Source organism: Camelina sativa, chromosome 16, assembly GCF_030686135.1.
Source record: "Camelina sativa cultivar CO46 ecotype springtype chromosome 16, ASM3068613v1".
Lineage (NCBI taxonomy): Eukaryota > Viridiplantae > Streptophyta > Magnoliopsida > Brassicales > Brassicaceae > Camelina > Camelina sativa.
In genome coordinates this window covers 25,278,896-25,298,972 of record NC_141895.1, presented here as the reverse complement: position 1 = coordinate 25,298,972, position 20,077 = coordinate 25,278,896, and the positions used below count along the sequence as shown (strand labels likewise).

At 33.6% G+C, this 20,077-nt stretch overlaps 4 protein-coding genes across 6 annotated transcripts; 2 read left to right on the top strand and 2 right to left on the bottom strand.

Annotated features, from left to right (window-relative positions):
• Positions 1 to 94: 94 nt before the first annotated feature.
• On the bottom strand, positions 95 to 4,185 carry LOC104751892 (MADS-box protein SVP). 2 transcript variants are annotated; one of them, XM_010473941.3, is made up of 9 exons: positions 3,235 to 4,185; positions 2,196 to 2,274; positions 1,822 to 1,886; positions 1,622 to 1,721; positions 1,482 to 1,523; positions 1,346 to 1,387; positions 818 to 859; positions 578 to 723; positions 95 to 444 (listed from the first exon to the last, which is right to left on the bottom strand). In XM_010473941.3, exons 1-9 carry the CDS (start codon positions 3,414 to 3,416, stop codon positions 426 to 428), a joined length of 717 nt encoding a protein of 238 aa, XP_010472243.2. In that variant the 5' UTR covers positions 3,417 to 4,185; the 3' UTR covers positions 95 to 425. The 2 variants fall into 2 exon arrangements, with proteins under 2 accessions (XP_010472243.2, XP_087348175.1); XM_087492049.1 differs by lacking the exon at positions 95 to 444 and having other exon boundaries at positions 574 to 723; positions 3,235 to 4,181.
• A 2,445-nt stretch (positions 4,186 to 6,630) lies between these two features.
• LOC104751891 (GPI ethanolamine phosphate transferase 2) lies at positions 6,631 to 11,394 on the top strand. 2 transcript variants are annotated; one of them, XM_010473940.3, is made up of 17 exons: positions 6,631 to 6,944; positions 7,039 to 7,132; positions 7,249 to 7,293; positions 7,384 to 7,551; positions 7,643 to 7,727; positions 7,816 to 7,922; positions 8,018 to 8,098; positions 8,265 to 8,317; positions 8,412 to 8,514; positions 8,591 to 8,734; positions 8,838 to 8,934; positions 9,024 to 9,255; positions 9,348 to 9,444; positions 9,570 to 10,490; positions 10,575 to 10,667; positions 10,759 to 11,054; positions 11,157 to 11,394. In XM_010473940.3, the coding sequence occupies exons 1-17, from the start codon at positions 6,817 to 6,819 to the stop codon at positions 11,287 to 11,289; spliced, it is 2,877 nt and encodes a 958-aa protein (XP_010472242.1). In that variant the 5' UTR covers positions 6,631 to 6,816; the 3' UTR covers positions 11,290 to 11,394. The 2 variants fall into 2 exon arrangements, 1 of the variants encoding a protein (XP_010472242.1); XR_015585185.1 differs by having other exon boundaries at positions 6,731 to 6,944; positions 9,348 to 9,415.
• Positions 11,395 to 11,595: 201 nt separating this feature from the next.
• LOC109129546 (uncharacterized) lies at positions 11,596 to 12,101 on the bottom strand. Its single transcript, XM_019237829.2, has one exon. It carries the CDS (start codon positions 12,001 to 12,003, stop codon positions 11,596 to 11,598), a length of 408 nt encoding a protein of 135 aa, XP_019093374.2. The 5' UTR covers positions 12,004 to 12,101.
• A 3,737-nt stretch (positions 12,102 to 15,838) lies between these two features.
• On the top strand, positions 15,839 to 16,487 carry LOC104751890 (uncharacterized). Its single transcript, XM_010473939.2, has one exon. The coding sequence runs from the start codon at positions 15,914 to 15,916 to the stop codon at positions 16,262 to 16,264; it is 351 nt and encodes a 116-aa protein (XP_010472241.1). The 5' UTR covers positions 15,839 to 15,913; the 3' UTR covers positions 16,265 to 16,487.
• The last annotated feature ends 3,590 nt before the right edge of the window (positions 16,488 to 20,077 follow it).

Below are 20,077 nucleotides of genomic sequence, written 5' to 3'. Positions count from 1 at the left end.
TCGACATTGTGAATCTGCTCTTTATTTTATAACGTTGTTGTTTTTTTTTTGGTTCAGTTTCATAGATAAAATCATTCTTACGATCATAGGCTACTTTTGAAAATTCCTCAGTTTCCACTGAGAAAAGGATAAAGCAATTATCTTAAGTTCTACAATATCTCATATTCTAACTTACCATGTCGATACAGTTTGGTTGTGACAAACGACGTCACAAACCAAAAATGCAGAGTGAAGAGAGATGATGATATATAGTGAAAACCACAAAAAAAAAAAAACGAAAACCTTTTCCGCAGACGAAAACCTTCAAACAAACATAAGAGCATTATTACTATTTAGACATATTGTCTCTTGTGTTGTTACCGAGTTGAAAGATTTACATCACTCTCCTCCCTCCACCATTCAACTTCTTTGTATTGTTTCCATCTCTAACCACCATATGCTAAGCTGCACCACACCAAACATTTAAATCAGTGCATATACTCTTTTCTACCTTATAGATTATTTTTCAGAAAATAATGTAAAAATTGTTAAATCATAAAACGAGAAAACGAAAAAAGGTAATTAATAAATTAATTACCCGAGTCTAAGGGAAGTATCGGAGCTCTCGGAGTCAACAGGAGCTCCGTTCCCGGCGTTCGTAATAGACTCTGACGAGTGTCCTTCCTCATACACGGCGGCGTTCTCCACTTCATCAACACCGGATTCATGCACGTTATTATATATCTACACCGTAACCAAACATATATTCCAAATTTAACACTAAACCAAAGAAAAGAACAATAACTGCAAAAGTCGAAAACTGTATCAAAGTACGTACTTGCATGCCAAGTCGCTCGTTCACTTCCGTTAGTTGAGTTCCCTGAAAAAAATACAAAACCAGAACAGAGAAAAAAAAAATCAACAAATTTTTGCATTTTGTGTTTTCCCTATAGAACTACTAATTGCGTGTTGAGTAATTAAATCACTAAAATCTTGACATGAAGTCTCAACCAAAACATATCAAAAAGAATAACACAAGAATTAGATTCGTTTTCATATTTCATAAACCCAAACAAAAAAAAACAATATGAAATACACAACAAAAGGAACCAAAACCATGCACACTCAAAAAACCTCTAGAACCCTAGGGATCGAGTGGACTACCAAGCTACATGTTTACCAGTAGATTTAGAGACTTTTTAACAGCGCTAATCACCTGGTTTATTCACTTCTCTCAAATTATAATCAAAGATATGAGTTATAGACGATTGGGGTCCTAGCTTAGTAATTCATAAACCGACTTCAAAATTCGAGAATGTGCAAATTGAACACAAACAAAAAAACGATGTGTTATAGAGACATTTACTTGCTGCCTCAACCGCTTGTTCTCATCCATCAATTGCACTCCCTAAACACCCCAAACAAAAAAAACGTTACTTCCCAAAATTGCCAAAATTATTTGAAATCAAGAAGTAAAGATTACACGTTATTTTGATTGTTACCTTTCTTTGAAGTTCGCTGATCTCATTCATAATCTTGTCACTCTGCAATGAAAACACAACAACTCGAAATAGTAATTAGTTACATAGTTGTGAGCTTTAGAGAAATCTTAAATATGGTCTCATATAATTTCCGTAACAACCTTTGTTTCAATCACGCGGGTCAAACCAGCTTCAAGGGCTTTCTCTAGCTGTTGCAGCTCTTCAATGTTAAGCCCCTGAAGTTCCTCTCCTCTCATTTGCCTATTTATATGACCATATAAACAGATATAGTCAGAAAATGATAGTTACTTCAAAAGTTTATAGAATACACACACATGTATATATATATATATATATGTACCTTAGTCGGTGGCTCTTGTCCGCAATTTCTTTACTCATTCGGGCGTGGTCACTGTTCTCAACCAGCTAATAGATAAACGTTGACGTAAGCTCTTGATCAAATCCATAATAATCTACACAGGACTATTCTACATGTCTATCCTTAGAAACCTCGCATCCATTCATCACTTCTACATGGATAGAGTACTTCCTTATGTTAAAATGTAGTCTAATTAATCGTAGGCAATAACAGAATGCTTTGTCATTATCAATACAATGTCTTAGAGATTCTAGATAAATAAATGAGTACAATTATCTAAAAAAATATTTGTACTCTAACGTAGTAATACTCTACTTTGAAAGAACATGTATGGTGGGTTCGAGAATGTAGCTAACCTGTAACTCAAGAGATGGCTGATCAAGCTTCTCCAAGTTCTTTGACTGCAAGTTATGCCTCTCTAATACTTCCTTCATGCTTCATTATATAATGCAAACACATTCCAATCAATATCTTATTATGTAGGCCTGTTAATTATCTTCTATTAATTGTGGTTGGAAAGAATTTTATATATATATATTATTATCAGGTATATTATAAATAACCCTTTTATGGATATTGACAATATATATATATATATAAACATCGACAATTAACCAAAATCTACAAGCAAAAGATACAAACCTAATCCACAAAACACAAACATATACATTATTTCATGTTAAACAGTGAACACTTATCATATTTAGCAACATATTCACACTTGTCTGTGAGTGTGTGCGACGTATGTCCCAAAAGTTAGGAACTGAAATGATAACAAGTGGGTCTAAAATCCAAACTCGTATCTTCCTAATACGATAAGTCATTTGGATTCCCAATATCAATAACACATCCAAAACCTCTATAAGACTTTTCCCAACACTAGTTAGATTCCAACATAAATATAAAATATATTGCTTTTATTGATTACTTCTTCAAAGGGAAACCTTTATACATCCACATATGTAGATACCTCCTAAATTCCTAATGATATGGTCTCCACATTTCTAAATAAATATGACACTGATGGCTTCCACATATCATCCCACAAATCTATATACATAGATTTATATATGCACAAGGAAAAAAGTATAGTATAGAGCCTTTATAAAAACGTATTTATCAAGATTTACGTTTTCTTAACTATTACCCTAATTAGATACCTTATCTTTTCCTAAATACAGAGTTTACACTTTATCAACATCATTTTGGTCATTAATATAACAATATATATAAATAGTTAGTGGTCCAACAAGGTTTTGATACAGTAAACTTCTATGTATCACATATACATCTGAAAAACTCGTAAGTTTTTTTTTCTTTGGATCTAGACAAGATCCCTTAAAAGAGTTTTGAGAAATCTAATGAGAGAGAGATTTTAGAGAGAGAAAGAAAGACCTGGAGTTACAGAACTCGAAGAGCTTTCCAGTGGAAGAGAAGATGATGAGAGCAACATCGGCGTCGCAGAGAACAGAGAGCTCTTCAGCTTTCTTGAAATGCCCTCTTCTTCGTTTCGAGAACGTCACTTGTCTCGCCGTGGCGTTGTCGATCTTCCTGATCTGAATCTTTTCTCTCGCCATCACAGCAACAAGGAAACCCTAAAAAGCAAGATAGCTTAGATAACCTCAGGATCGATCTTGGTAGATCAAGATTCAAGAATGAGAGATTATGAAAGATAAAAATAAAAGCAAAGAAAGAGATGAGGAGGAGATGAAGAACTCAGAGGAAAAATTTGTGAGAGAGAGATTTTTTTTTGCTAAAAAGGGAGACTTTAAAGAAGAGAGAGAGAGTGACAAGACGACTGAAATGGAAAGTAAATCGTGTTCTTTTTGCTAAAATTAGAAGAATAAATATGATTTCAAGACAGTAAAAACCCTAGTTTTTGAAAGATTTGGAACAAGTCTTTTGTGAGAGGACTAAGATCTAGTTTGTTGATGAACCAACAAGAGAAATTGAGAGGATCAAATAAAAAAAAACTCAGAAAGAAGAGAAACTCCCAAGGGAGAAAAAAACAAAAAAAAAAAGCCAGGGGAATATATAAATATTTTAATTTTCCACCTCAAATGTCGAGGAGAGAAGAAGACATGAGAAGGTTTTTGATTGGTGAAGGATAAGATATTTTCAGGGAGAGGTTTATTATTAAAATAATAGTAATAATAGTTTAAGATGATGGGGTTTCTTAAATGATTATTTTTAGAAAGAAAGAGGTAGTATATTGTTTTTTTTTTTTTGGATATTGGGGTTTGTGTGTGTGTGTGTGTGTGTGGCTGTGTGGTGGTTATTGGATATGGTGAGGTAATAGAATTTATAAGTCGCCAACGAGATGAGAGAGAGAAGAGAAGTGTGTATGTTTGGGTCAGTGGGGAATTTCTTTTTATAGGGAAGCATAAAATGAGTTGTCTCACTTTGTCACTTACACACTCTCTCGTAACTAAATTGGTCGTATTTGCTGTAAAAAACCTAACCAGAAACCCTGAAGACTTCTTCAAGGGCTATATTTTTTTAGATATGAAGTTTGAAAAATATGAGAATAGTATGTATATATGATGAGAATAGAAATACCATAAACTATGTATATACTATTTTTGGTGTTTATATAGAAACATTATTAATTCGGGTAAAATGACAATATGTAATATAGTAATAATATATAACCAAATAAATTAGTCTGCGGCCACTGTTTTTCCAACTCAAAAATGACAAAAAAATAAAAATAAAATAAGATGTTAATTTCAGATAGTGCAATATTTTTCAAAAATTTACTAACGCTCAATAATGTGCACAATTAACTTGTCGTGACTCGTGAGTGATGTATAACAACAGAGTTTTGTGAAAGAAAAAAAAGAAAGAAAAAAACAACAGAGTTTTGTGAGTTTATTTTTTTTGGTCAGTTCTTTTGTTCCGATCCTAATCTGCTGATCATATAGTCCATGATACAATCTACCAAATTCAACTTAGATGTAGTAAAAAAAAGTCTATAAAACAAATTGAATATGTAACTCAAAATAAAAGTAATCTGAGATTAACATTCTAAATGGATTATTTATCATTTAACATTGTATTACATGAGGATCAACATCACTAACGTCATCGACCCAAACCAAACATTGAATTAAACCGCCACAACCATTCGATAATGTACTATTCTCTCCGTTTCATAATAGATGATGTTTTAGAAGTTTTTTTTTGTTTTATAAATAGAAAATGTTTTAACTTTCTAGACAAATTTTAAATTATTTTTATATTTTATTATTATTTATTTTATGCAGTATGGTTTATGATTGATTAAATTTTTTTAAAGTATATATATCTTATTACGCGTGTTTTTAGCTATTTTATATTTTGAAATGAAAAGAATATAAAGCAAAAACCAAATAAATATTAATTAAAAAGGGTTTTGAACAAAACAAATAATGTTTTAGCATTCCTTGATGCGAAGAAACAGTGAAGAGAGAAGAGAGGAGGGGGACCCCTCGAGGCAGAGTAAAATAAAAAACAGTGTCGACCACTCAAAATTTATACAAAGGGGACCCCAACGTAGTAGCCACAAGAATTTGATTGGGACACGATCCACTGTCCGTACAGATTTTTTTAGTTTTTAATTTTTTATTGAACCGTTTTAAACAAATTAAAATAACGACTATACTTGGCTCGTATTATATACCATGTGGCTCGTATTCGTATACCTCGCTCGCTCCCTATTGTCTCTTCCACGAAAATCAAAAATATCGTGTTGAATCATTGCGATTCTCTGACGATTATATTTGAATGGTTCAAGGTTCAAACAGTTAAAGCCGTATGTATGGTTGATGTAATTAAATACGGGTATTATAACAATGGTTTGCGTTTGTTTACTACGTAAACGCATCTGTCTCTATCTAATCGGGTAGTCAATCAAAATAGTGTTTTTATAAACTGAAAAATATGGATGACAACAACAACGATATTTGTAATTTGGTTTGCGTTTGTGGATGAATCTATTGATTTTGTTTACTTATTAGGAAGCAAATGTTTCATCTATTGTTTTTTTTTTCTTTCTTTTTAAACTAAAAATTTATTAAACAATCCAAAATGGGCATGTGTGTGAGACCCAATGAATTTTTTAGTTATTTTTTTTTTGGGGTTAAAGTTCATGGAAGGATAGAACATCTATGTAGTTGAAACAAAAATATTATGACGCTCAAATTACTATTTATACCACTATATATTTGGCTGAAAATGTTAGGATAAAATTAGAAAACACAGATACAAATTTATATAAAAAAATTATAAACCAAATGTCATATTTTCTTCAAATTTAGATATGAGATAATTTATAATTCCTTTTTAAAACTTGTTTTTCGATCAAATTAATTCAATCAATGTAAACATACACAAAAAGTCAAAAAGTAGAAGAAAATTGTAAAGTTATGTTTAATCCATTCATATTGTTTTGGTTAAGGTAGAAAGTAGAATAAATTTGGTTCAACATCTCTCATCCTATGCAATCTTAATAAATAAATAAAAAGAACTGAAACGCTTCCTGAAGCGTTTATTTCGTTTCAAACGATTGAAGAAATGACATTGTTACGCTGTAATTAGAAATTGAATTGTAGTGTAGTAAAAGGTTTGCCGCACGTGACACAACTGTGTGTTTCTTTCTTTCTTTCTTTCTTTGGGTCAAAGTGTCAGATGAGAGGAGGAGTCGTGTCTCTCATGACCTTTCCCTTCGCTTCGAGCCTCTAAAGTTAACATTACACCTAACCTTTTAGCCATTTTTAGGCCTCTTTCCTACTATTACAGAACACTCTCACTGACACAAAATAAAGATGATTTTGACTGACAGTTGTTTTTTTCTTTTCAAAAACACACATAATGGGCTTTTTAAAAATCCTAATGGGCGTTTTTGAATTCTAATGGGCTTTTAACTGGGCTTAAAGCTTCCCCTTTCCCTTTCTTACGATTTTTTTTTTCTGGGTTCAGTTCTCGCCGGATCTTGAAATGGCGACGGCGATGACTTGTACGAGACTGACGATTTTTACGGTGGCCGGAATATTCCTTCAGATCATTGGTCTCTCGATTTTTGTTTTCGGTTTCTTCCCCGTCAAGCCGACTCTCTCCGGCGTCAGGTACTACTACTACTACATAAACACACGTTTTGAAAGCAAGCTGCTCTAAATGATTTGCTTACTCTTTTCTTTATTTCTACTTTTGAAATTTCAGTGGTTCAGAGAGCTATCGTGATCCTTTCTGTGATTCTTCTCCGAACTCGAACGAATCTGAGCTTCATTCTGAGAAACTGAGATTGCATTACCAGGTTTATTTTTAGTGTATTTTTTTTTTTTGTTTGGAGTGAATCCAAACACATATGTGTAGTAGCTTCGTTTTGGTTGCTTTTGAGTTTGAGAGTGGTGGGCATATTGTGTGTTGTAGGAGTTATCTGGCATCTCTTTGAAATATGATCGACTGGTTTTGATGGTATGAACATAACTCAAACTCAAACTTGCTCCTTTTTTTTTTTTTGGTGAGAGACATGTTCTAAGGGTGTTGAAACGATGTTAATTTTAGGTTATTGATGGGCTTCCTGCGGAGTTTGTTCTTGGGAAAGATGGTCAACCTCCAAGGGATGTATGGAAAGAGTCTATGCCTTATACTCAGTCACTGTTGGCTAATGGAGATGCTATTGGTTACCATGCTAAAGCAGCTCCTCCAACTGTTACAATGCCGAGGTTGAAGGTGTGTTTATTGTAGTTGTTAAGTAAATGATCACAGTTTAAGATGATCTTTTTTTTTTGGCTTGCTGAGTTGTTGATTTTATTGTTTTCAGGCAATGGTTTCTGGGGCAATTGGTGGTTTCTTGGACGTGGCTTTCAATTTTAACACACAAGCCTTTTTAGAGGACAACCTTCTTGGTAGCTTTTAGTCTTGTGAATGAGAAATGTTTTCATGCGTGCTAACATTAAAAGAATAGCCATTGTAACAGTGCTCCGTTTTTACCAGGTCAATTTTTTAGGATTGGTTGGAAAATGGTGATGCTTGGTGATGAGACGTGGCTCAAGTTATTCCCAGGGCTATTTATGAGACATGATGGTGTTAGCAGTTTCTTTGTGAGTTTTAATGTGATGTTTGGTTTTGTTTATTGCTTTCTTATCTATATCGTGGTCATATACTCATAGGAACAAAAAAATGTTTTTTTGAACAGGTCAAAGATACAGTACAGGTAGACAGAAATGTTTCTCGACACCTACCGGATCAGCTAAACAGTGATGATTGGAATTTCTTGGTTAGTTTTTGCTTTTGTTTTTTTTTATTCCTCAGCATTGGCGTTTATCCCCTTAATAATTGATCACAATTTCTTCTGAGTAATATATATTGACTAAAATTAATTACTCTTGGATAACACTTGAGATTTTCTCTGCTTTATTCTTACTAGATCTATCCCTTATCAGATCCTTCATTACCTTGGATTGGATCATGTTGGACATACTGGAGGCCGTAACAGGTCTTTGCTAGTTTCCTAGCCTATTTTTGAGTAGAAAGGTTAAGGTTACTAGTTGTATGGCTGAATCATTTTATTTTCTTTTTCTCTATTCCAGCCCTTTGATGGCTGGAAAACTTAAAGAAATGGATGACATAGTTAGAACAATGCATTTAAGAGCGGTGATGGATCGTACTCATGATCAAGGACAGACTCTTTTGGTGAGTGTTTTTCGTGTTTAAAGGTCCATTTAAATTTCATATGTCAAGAGTTAATCTTATATGGTTTCATATACAGGTAGTAGTCAGTGATCATGGCATGACTGATAATGGAAATCATGGAGGATCGTCATATGAAGAAACTGACTCCTTAATGCTCTTCATTGGCTTGAGTAGCAATTTTTCTGATTATGGTGCAGCTATCAATAATGTAGCTTTCCAGGTAAAACAGTCACTGCAAATTTCGTGAGATATCTTTTCACTCTTTTGCTGGACAGACTGTTGATGATAATGAGTTATACATGATATGAAACCTTGTAATGTAGGTAGATTTGGCGCCAACTTTAGCTCTTCTATTTGGTGTGCCTATCCCAAAGAACAATGTTGGAGTGGTTGTCCCAGGAACACTCAGTTCTTTACGAGGTTAACCACTATTGGCCTCTCGAAATTTTCAGTCAAACGTGTGGGGATGCATCTGACTGTTTTTTCTTTACTGTGTCTTCTCATTTCAGATTATGAGCAACTACGGGCACTAGAACTGAATTCATGGCAGTTACTCAGACTAATGCAAGCACAGATACCGAGTTCCTTATTTGAAGGTTTCTCCTGCAATTGCTTCGTCGATGGAATTTGTAAGGGTTTGGATATTAGCGAGTGCTCTGGGGAGAAAGAGAAACAGCTTATTTGCCTGTTTAGGAACGCTGCACTTCTCCATCACATTTGGAAGTCCAAGAAATTGACAAAGTGCGTGATTTGTTTGAGATTTCCACATACGGTGATTCTCCTGAATTTAATCTTAATATATTTAATTCCGAGGATGGCTTTCATGTTGATAGGTCTTCTGGTGCCGTGGAAGATTTTAGCCGAGCTTTAGATGCATATAACGCCTTCTTGAAAACTGCAAGTGAGTGGTTAGCAAGCAAAACCACTGAAGTATGTTTGACATCTTTTCTTAGAGTTCTATGAACGTATTTTTTTAAAAATGACGATTGTCAATCGTCACTAGTTTATCTAGTAAGAATCTATTGTATTGATTACAAACTCTTCAATGTTTGCAGAAACCAGTTTTCTTACTTGGTCTTGGGTTGAGTGCCATGCTTCTTTCATGCATCGTCTGTGCCACTCTCTTTCTGTCCTTATTCAAAGAGGTTTACCATGAGCCCAAGGATCGAGTCTGCAGTTTGAGTTATCGGTTAAATTTGGAAGAGGTGTTCATTTTTGCTCTTCTTTTGATCCTTGTTATAAGCATGGGATCTAGTTCAATGGTGGAAGAAGAGCATTATATATGGCATTTCATGGTATCGACGTTCCATCTTCTGATACTCTTCAAGACAGCAAAGTTATTCGATTTTTCCAAGGGGAGGAACATACTTGGAGACTATAAAGCTGTTTCTATATTCTTGCTTCTTATATCTGGTAGACTACTAAGAGGTTGGCATCAAGGGGGCGTGAACTGGACTTACCTTCCTGATATTTCGAAGTGGCTAGAGCAAGTTGGCAGTGGTTATGTAAAATGGATTCAGTTAATCTCAAACATCATTGTTATTGGTCTAGGACTATTTACTCTTTCTCGAACAGGATCAAAGAAAAAAAGTGTCTGCGTCCTAGCTTTGGGTTTCCTAACTTGTGGGCTCCTAGTCTTGCTGCATGCCGGGAGATATCAGGATGAAATGTTTGAAGTGTCAACTGAATTTGGAGCCACTGTCATAGTAAAAGTTATCTATTTCCTTCTTTTTATATCTGCGATTGGAGCTGCTTTAGTTTTGCCATGGTCTATGCTAAACAAAGACAAGTCCTTTCTAGCTGAAGCAGGTGATTGCTTATATTTGATTGGCTCTGCATACATACTATGCTGGTGTCTTCTACATCTACTTCTCCAACAACCGATCAACTCGGGGCCCATAATTTTGCTTCTCATCCAGATTTTAGCAATTCCATGTCTTTCTTCTAATGATGTTCAAGTGAATGAATGGGTCGAGGTTAGTTTTTCTTTTTGTTCCTTTTCTGCGATTTATACCGCAAGAAAAAGCTCAAGCTTTAAGGTTTGGGGGTTCTCTTTGTAGATTGGTGCACTCTACTACATGGGAATGGCAGGTCATTTTGCTCTTGGAAACAGCAATACTTTAGCAACCATTGATGTTGCTGCTGCTTTTATCGTAAGCCTTGTGCTTCCTCTTTTTTTCTAATTCACATTCCGTATGTACACTTACCATAACACTGACACATTCACCAAACCCCTTTTCGTAGGGAATCTCTAGTCATTCTACAATACTGTCTGGGATCTTGATGTTCATGATCACGTATGCATCTCCCATGCTGTTCCTTTTATCTCTTGTCATGTACGTTGGTGCAAAACTAAGAAACCAATCACATTCAACAATATCAACTCATCGGGAAACAAGTCTTGGACAAATTTTGAAGCTAAAGCTCGGGTTCCCTTGTCTTGTTCCGCTCTGCATCAACTCAGTGCTCTTGACCGCATACACTGTGGTCTTGCTACTCATGAGGAATCACCTCTTTGTGTGGAGCGTCTTCTCTCCCAAGTAAGTATTTGCTTCTGTCTTAAATTATCATCCTGCGTTTGTTTTTTTTTTTTTATTCCGGTTCAGTGGTGTTTAATTGTGTTGGTGAACAATGGTAAACAGGTACCTATATGTGTGTGCAACCACTCTGTGCACATACATCGGAGTTTGTATCGTAGCTGTTACTGTAACCTACGCTTTCTTTGTCACTACCTTCCGCAGAAGTAATAGAACTACTAGACACGACAACTCATAGTTATGGTCTTTATTATGTAGGGAGACAGAGAAACTAATAGAGAGATACTGTGTTCCTGAGATTTGAAAGTAAAAGAAACTCTGAATCCACTTTAGTTTCACATGATTCTGATAAGCTAGTTTTTTTTTTTTTTTTTTTTTTTTGTAAATAAGAATGTTGCCTTTACAACTTGTGACTCAAGTACAGTAAACGTTGGTGAATACTGATTACTGAACAAAATTCACAAAAAAAAAGAAGAAGATAATAATTGCTTAACAAAAAACTCTAGAAAAAAAGCTTGGTCTCTTGAATTCTCTCATATGAACTTCAAGTCTTGGTTAGCTTTGAAGACACTTTCGTCATCTCTCTACCACAAAATATCGGAATCGGTACGTGTCTTGGCGAAGGAGCAGCACACATCGTGACCGAACCATCAAAAAGGTCTCCTTCTTGAGTCGGTGCTTGAACAGGATCAGGGTTATAAGATTGCGCTACTTCTTGAGTCGGTGCTTGAACAGGATCAGGGTTATAAGATTGCGGCTTTCTGGTATTAGAAGGTTTGAAGTAAGCTCTTTGTGAACGTTTCTTCTTCAAGCCCAAAAGAGGAACAAGTCTTTGAGGAACATGTAAAACGGAGTCACGACAGAAGTGGCGGTAACCAAATCCGTGTGGCGTAAGAAACGGAACAGCAAAAAACTCACGAACGAGGTAACGGTGTACTATCGTGATCGACATCTTCAAGAGAGATTTTTGAGGGTTGATTTTAAGAACAGAACAGCAGAGTACTCTTCTTCTTATGGATGATTCTTCGTCTTCGTCTTAGACTTTGAAAACGAGACAAAGCTTTAATCGATTGATTGTGAGAAATAATGAGAGGGTTAATGGGTTATTTATAATCGTCGTTGAGTTCTTTAACTTACTTGGAATTGGTTTTTAGCAACAAAAAAAAAAACTTACTTGGATTTGGTTTTTAGCAAAAAAAGGAAACATGTCGTATTTTCCTTCTTTGTTTTGGATTTGGTTTGTGAACGTTTTTGGGTGGTAATGTTTCCTTTTTCTTCTTTTTTCGCAAAAAGAAACTTTATATTACTTAAACTTGTTCAATACAAAGAGTTTCATGAAGCCATTGAGGTATTGTTACAGACTCGCATAATAATCCATTACAAGACAGCCTTTCTTGGCTAAACAATGAGCAGATTTATTGTGATATCTTTTGGTAAACAGAAAAGAGATAGAGTTAAACTTTCTTGCCCAGAATTGGATATCCAACAGGATGTTTGTTATAGCTGCATACTTAGTCTGTCCGGTTAGTGACTTAATCAAAACTTCGCAATCCCCTTCAAACATCAAGTCTGTATAATCCCTTATCCAATAAAGTACATATATGTGGCTAGATCTATATGTTTAAAGTACGAGAACGATTCATGTGCTTGTATGTATGAGCATAATAGTAAATAAGACACAAGCTTTGTTAACGGGGTTCGGATAACCTACATCCCCGGGACCAAGCCCAGAATCCATTAATTAGAATTAGAACTTCAACAATACCATCAAAAGATTTATATTTTATTGATGGGGCAACGCTACACACCTTGTGTGCATCTCTCAAGAATACCCTAAGACGCGCACTTCTTTATGGAACGCTTTCTTGGTATTTATAACAATGGCTCAACCCTAGAGTTAACAACTTTCCTATTCTAAACCGGTAAACTAACATATTTAGATAACTCCTAAATATAATTAATCCTAATTCCATAATTCGGTAGGATTAGTATAGCTTGCACCTCAAGCTATCTTCAAGCTTATGCCAACATCCAAGTCTGTTGGATTGCTGGTAAGAGAGCTTTTGCTTCTGCAACCAAAGCTGATGCCGCCTGATCTAAAGTTGCTGCTCCCCATCCCAATGGTACACTTTGAGAGTTTCGAATGATCCATCCACCTGTTGCTGTTAAATTTAAATTCTTGAAACTTGCATTAAAATTACATTTCACAAAAGATGGTTCACAAGGTTCCATGATGATCGATCAGAATGAATGAAGTTTTTCTTTGAGCCGATTGAGTTAATAAGAATAGTAATCCAACTGTTTGTTTCCGCTTTAGCCATCAATAATGTTTAAGAGGCACTCTCTCTCAAACCATTAAACACTTGATTATTTCTTGGTTTCTAAATCCTCCATAAGGTCCAAAAAGGTAGGAGAGAAATCAAATTGTGAGTCTCCTGTTGTAAAGAATATTGGATCATGGTCGCAATAATAGCTTCTGCATCTTGACCAGGTTGGATATGGTTGAATAATGAGTCATCTGACATACGCCAAGTCATCTTTGCGAAAGGACATGTAAACAGAGCATGTAGGATAGTTTCTTCTTCTTGATTACACCGATGGCATATTGGATCAATATGTTCATACCTCGTGAGATTAGTCTAGATGTGATACCACTCGCCAAAGAAAATGTTTAATTTTTGGAATCACTTTTAATTTTCATATTTGTCTTTTTAAATCAAGGGAACCATGTGGTGGAATGGGCGGAGTTAAAAACCAGTAACCAGATTTGACCGTAAATTCCCCTGATAGTGTGTAATTCCAAATATAAGTTTATCATCTTTTTCAACCATTCCTTTTTTCTTTTGTTTCTATGACTTAAGGAAATGTTTTACTGCATTATTTTCCCATGTTTTTGATTGTCCTTAAACGAAAAAAAAAATAGGGAATTGGCATGTGTCTTGATGACGGAGCAGCAGTACCCGTTGCGGAATCACCAAAAAGATCTCTTTAACTGACTCTGATTTAGATTGTGATTTCAGGTTTCAGTTTTAAGTGGTTTTGAGGGTTAAAAAAAAAAAAAACGTTTTTCCCGACAGTATATAATAAGTATGTTGATTCAAATAACAATAATGTTACAATTTACATTCATTTATATAAAGATATGATTAAATTAACCTAAGTTTTTTTCTAAAATTAAAATTAAAATTAATAATATTTTAAAGATAAATGTAAATATTTTAAATTTAGAATATTGGTAAATATTATGTTTTTCTATGTCATCCTCAATCTTTCATAATTTTAATATTTTTGGATAATTATTTTGACCATCTCAATATTCTGATAGCTAAAAAATAAAAATTTTGAAACCAAAATAAAGAAATCACCTTTAGATGAACATGTAGAACCTACGGGATTAGAAGAGAAATAATGGAATGCAGTTCGCGTTTTGTAGAAAATTTGATAAACGTAACTAGGCTTGGACGTTCGGATATCGGATCGGATTCGGTTCGAATTTGTCGGATTTCAGATTTTTTGGATATTGACTCTAACATCTATTCAGGTATTTAGAAAACTCGGTTCGATTTTGGTTCAGATTATTTGGATTTCAGATCGGTTCGGATATGAGGGTTATTGGACAATGTTTTATTCGAATACTTTTTAATCTTATTTTACCCAAATAACCATACTAATGGAGTATTAAAACAAAAAAAAAGACAGAAATTAAGTAAATGAAAAGGTTCTCGTAGAACCATATAAATACATAAAAGATATGAGGCATATTTATCGGAATATCATACTATTTCTTATATGTCCGGTTATATTTGGATATCTATTGGATATCGGTTTAGATCAGATAATATCTGATATCCAAAATAATTAAAGTCAAGAACTGATCGGTTATTTCCTTAATATCAGTTAGGTTTTAATCCGGTTACTTCGGTTCGGATACGGTTCGGATTTTTGGTTTCGGATTTTCGGTTTCAGATTTTATGCCCAAGCCTAAACGTAACAATGTGTTAGCCTAAACGTAACAATGTGTTAGCACTTAACATAATAAACATCTTCAACTTTTTTTGATTGTTGATTAGAGATTTAATTGTAGACTCTTTGATGTGAATTAGAGTGATTGTAAGAATATATATAATTGAGAGGGTTAAAGAATTATTTATCAATTTATGATTCTGAACGTGTTCTTGTTGTGAATTTTCATGTATAGGCTGTCCCAAAAATAAAAGCTATTAAAGCATAATTAATTGAATGTCGTATTTGTTGGTTGACCAAACAATACCCTAGTTGTAAAAAAGTAACTGCTTTTTAAACATCCATCCAATTAAACTGCTTTTTTTTTCTTTTGCTTTTTACCTAATCTCTTCCGATATAAGTTGAACAAATATTTTTCTTGGCAGCAAACTGAAGATAATTATCAAACCAAAAACAAAACCGATCGTTAAAAAAACCATGCACAAACATCGGTTTTGATAATTATCAACTATATTATATTTTCTTTAAGAGATTATTAAAAAATTTAGTAATTCTTTCGTTTGTAAAGTTTTATTTTAATTTATAAAAAATTTAATTTGAACGAAAATATAATACAAAAAACATTAAACGAGGTGTACCTAAAAGTGAAGTTTGTGAACATGTGTCATGGTTGTTTCTAGTTAAAAAGTGACCTAGGCATCTTACTTGTGGTTGTGGAACAAGTAACTCTTAATAAGTTGCAACAACAATAACACTCTTCAAACCTACTTCTCATCAAACCTCAAACCCTAGTTCCTCTATAAATACATACGAAATCCTTCATATTCTCTCCATCATCACTCATTCCACACTCAAAATCTCTCTCTAGTGACAGCTCAAAGCCCGGCCTAATCCTCAAAATGGCTCACTGGCTATCATCCCTTGTCATTGCACTGACATTCACAAGCTTTTTCACTGGTCTCTCAGCTAGTCGCCATCTTCTTCAATCAACACCAGCGATGCCGCCACCGGCTACAACAACGTTCCCACCATTTCCTCCTTCTTCTTCTCTTCCTCAGCCCACGGCGTTTCCACCACTACCGAGCTCACAGATACCTCCTTTGACTAACCCGGCACAACCCATTAATATGCCAAACTTCCCACAAATAAATATCCCTAACTTCCCGATTTCTGTCCCAAACAACTTCCCATTCAATCTTCCCACCAGCATTCCAACCATCCCATTCTTCACTCCACCACCTTCCAAATGAGAAGATATATGTGCTCTCTTTAGTACACATCACAGTATTACCATCTTTCTATCTTACACACTTTGTTAGCACGTGTTTGTAATGTTTCTAAAATATTCGTCATGTTGTTTGTTTGATGTTGTCCTTGTGTTTTCTTGTTGTTTCTGTTTCTGCCAGATTTAGTTTCTTTTGTAATATTTACAGTTTATTCTTATTCTATGTAATGACTACTTGCTTTGATTGATCTCCGCAACTAAATAGTACTAGAAGAGTTATCATTCCCTGAAAATGTTGTAACTCAAATTCCATGAGACATTCCCAAAAAAAAATCTTAATCAACGATCAATAGCTCCATTAATCAACTTGAGAGAGAGTGTCATTCCTATCCCAGAATCCAATAATTAGTACCTTAACAATTTCATGGACACCACCATCAATTTTAGAAGAAACGTGAATGATAAAATTATAGACATGAAGCCCACTATAACTAAGCCCAATATATGTAATAATATATGGCCCATGAGAGCTTATCGATGTATCAAGTATTATTGTGCTGTAGAGATTTTTAATTTATCGTCGAAGGGAAAGCCATCTAAAAGGTCAACAGTCAACAACTCTAGGCCACTCCGACATCCTAGGTGACACGTGTGAGTTTTGGTAAGAAGATTTTTTTTTTTTAAACGGCTTTTACTTTGGCGGGAGGGGTACACAAAAAAGGTCATTAGTCAACTCTTTAAGACTCTTTTTGCCCCAAATGTCTTCTTCGGGCCACACACAGTTCATTAAATCGTGCTTTATTTGCTTAATTAAAATTAATACTAGTATTTTAATTTTGTTGCGTAATTGTTTTCTTCATATAAAATAAAAAGTCAATGATGGTATAACTCATTTTGTGCCGGTACAAGACCGGAATGAAAGCGTGTTTACATCGTATTCATTATTCGATTAGTTTAGATATTTCTTCAATAATTTTTTTAAATTACGAAATGATCTCATTTGTTACGAAACTATATTCATATACTTAAAAAAAAAAAAGGAGATAAGAAGAATTCATGTGCCATAGGCCGAAAGGTATAGATCGAAAAAAACAGAACAAGTTCAAAACCTTATTTTATAGTTGTATATAATCTTGCACCAATCTATCAACAGTTGGAAAATAAAAAATTCTAAAGTATTTTGTATTTAATAAGTTAAGACTTAAAAGTACGTTCGAAAGTACCACCGTGTCCGTGATAATCATATTAGTCTTTTATAATGCCCAATTGTAATTTAATTATTCGACAAAGCCAGACAAAACAAAATAATAACACACACAGCTGGATTTCTTTCTTAATCTTTATCTCTTTAATATATTGAAAAAGTTAGTTATTTTAAATTAGTTGACGATGGGTTGCAAGAGGACGTCAAAATAGTATAATTGCTTATGAGAAAATCAAAAATATGTAAATCAGTAAATGGAAAAGTCATCAGCTTCTATATCAATTTTAGTAGGACTGTCTAGTTGAGACCCTGCGCGTGGCTTCCGCACGTCAACCTTGCACAACCATCCCAGTTACGACTTTACGAGAACTTTGAATCTTTGTTATATGAAAAGAAAAGGAAAAAAAAGTCAATAATGTGTACTACTAACTACTAAGTGATTTTTTTTTGACAGAAATAAAGTTAATAATTAAAACGATTTTTCATATATGTGAAAAAGTCGATTTTTGTTTTCTTTAATCAGGGACGTGCTAGGCACATATGACATATTGATCAAATGGATGTTTAGATGTATAATACAAGTATACAACACACTAGAAAAGGAAAGAAACGATAGTACGTAAGACCAAGGACTTGACTCCCTCGTGCTTTCACCGCATATAGATAACAATAAATGCGTTGGTGCTAAATTTATATTGATGCAAGAAACTAAACTCATCTGTTCATTGATCAGATCACGATTGCATATGTTTTGATGAACGAAAAATCCTAAATCAGTTACAAAGAAAATTGTTTTGGAATAAACAGCTAGCAATTGAAGATTCCATGCATGATGTATCTAGTATTTTACTATTTTTTTCTGCCACAACATGCATGAGTTTTGTAAACGAGTACAAAAATAATAAAATAAACAAACGTGGAATAATATTTTCATGAGATGCAAAGAGCCGCAGAGCCATCAATATTAGCCTAACGAAGAGTAGGTAGGTAAGTATCTGAGGCTGTAAGAAGAATCTTTACATTTTTTATTTTAAGCAGAGCTTTATGGTCACCATTGGATGGTTCTAAGACCTCTGACACCCAAATTTTACGGTACTGTTTCTGATACCATATTCTTATATCTTTTTTTTTAAATGAAGAATAATTGAGTTAATCAAGAATAATTCGTTAATATGCCTGTTGCACATTAAATAATGTTCTTACATATATATATATAGCACTGTTATACTACAAAGAGTAATTAATTCTCCAAAATATCATTAAAATTTGTTTTAGTTCTTGTTCTGAATACGCTATTAGTCTATTACTAGATTTTTCTCAAAAAACTATTAGAAACAATTTTTCCAAAACTAAAATTAAACTTCAAACTTTTAAAACTAAAAAATAAACCAAAACCCTAAAAACTAAATACTAAAACCAACCCCAAACTTTTAGTTTTTAAAAACTAATTTTAAAGTAATATTTAATTTGGTATATGAAAGAAAATTAGGTAAAAATAATTTAGACAAACATGAAGAAGCAATAAGCAATATATTTTTCAGAAATTTATTTTATTTTAACAATTGGAATAAAAATTAGTAAAAATAAGTAACAACCCATATAGTTCATAGTGACGTATTGTTAATAGAAAAAGTTGTTTTAAAGAAAATATTAATTTGATTAAGATTTGTAGTCTACTAATTTATGTTATTGATTTTGTTGTTGGTTCAGCATCCAAATTAAAATTCGCATTATGAAAATGATTGACGATAAAAAGTTATAAAATCTAGTAAATTTTTATTATTTTCTCAATATTTTAAAATGCATATGGGAGATAAAAACACACACACACACACTCCGAATAAAATGTAGTTACAACATAATGGATAAAACGAATGAACAAATGGTGAAAAATAAACAAAATAAAAGTCAAATAAGCAAAACAACTACGATTTGAGTGGAACATAATTATCAAATCAATTTTTAGTAACTTTTTTAAAAAAATTTAACCAGTGAATCGTTTGTATTATGTGAATGGTGATCTCCACAAAGTATGCTTCTTGTGCAACCAGGATAGAAAAAAAAAAAAAATCATCGCATTCCATTATTACACAAAGAAGATCACAATCTTATGAGATTGATTTTAAAGAAATGATGAGAGAAAGGAAACTATTATTCTACAAGGAATAAGCAAACATGGAAGGAAGGAAGAACAAAGAAAGCATCCCATGTGGTGGGGTGCAAAATAATTCAAGTGGGGGAAAGTATCCCATTAAAATCTTCTCTATAACCAATGAATAACACTGTCAATCCGGTGCGAACACAACAAAAAGTGACAATGATGCCAAACTCAATGTAAATTATGCAGTAGAGATGAAAGTGAAGTTTTCTCATTAAGAAATGCTAATTACATACATAGTTAGAGAAACAAATTTCTGTTACATGCATGTTGCATGAGAAAGAGTAGACCCAAATAATGTCCAAGTTTTAATAATTTTTGTGTCTATTGTCTTACATAAAGAAAAAAGCACATACTGTATATAACAAATTTATTTATAAAAATTATTGTGTGAAATTTGTTGGAATGACACTCTTTATTAAAATTATTATAATATGAACTGCAGCTTACTAGTAAAATTGCTATATTGTGTACTT

Excerpts from the sequence above, each read along its gene's own strand:
- LOC104751892 (XM_010473941.3), bottom strand. The coding sequence starts at position 3,416 with ATGGCGAGAGAAAAGATTCAGATCAGGAAGATCGACAACGCCACGGCG. Across the intron at positions 1,887-2,195 it reads AGCCATCTCTTGAGTTACAG|CTGGTTGAGAACAGTGACCA; the intron begins GTTAGCTACATT and ends TTTATCTATTAG. Across the intron at positions 1,388-1,481 it reads TCAGCGAACTTCAAAGAAAG|GGAGTGCAATTGATGGATGA; the intron begins GTAACAATCAAA and ends TGGGGTGTTTAG.
- LOC104751891 (XM_010473940.3), top strand. The coding sequence starts at position 6,817 with ATGGCGACGGCGATGACTTGTACGAGACTGACGATTTTTACGGTGGCC. Across the intron at positions 8,318-8,411 it reads CATACTGGAGGCCGTAACAG|CCCTTTGATGGCTGGAAAAC; the intron begins GTCTTTGCTAGT and ends TCTCTATTCCAG. Across the intron at positions 9,445-9,569 it reads TAGCAAGCAAAACCACTGAA|AAACCAGTTTTCTTACTTGG; the intron begins GTATGTTTGACA and ends CAATGTTTGCAG.
- LOC109129546 (XM_019237829.2), bottom strand. The coding sequence starts at position 12,003 with ATGTCGATCACGATAGTACACCGTTACCTCGTTCGTGAGTTTTTTGCT.
- LOC104751890 (XM_010473939.2), top strand. The coding sequence starts at position 15,914 with ATGGCTCACTGGCTATCATCCCTTGTCATTGCACTGACATTCACAAGC.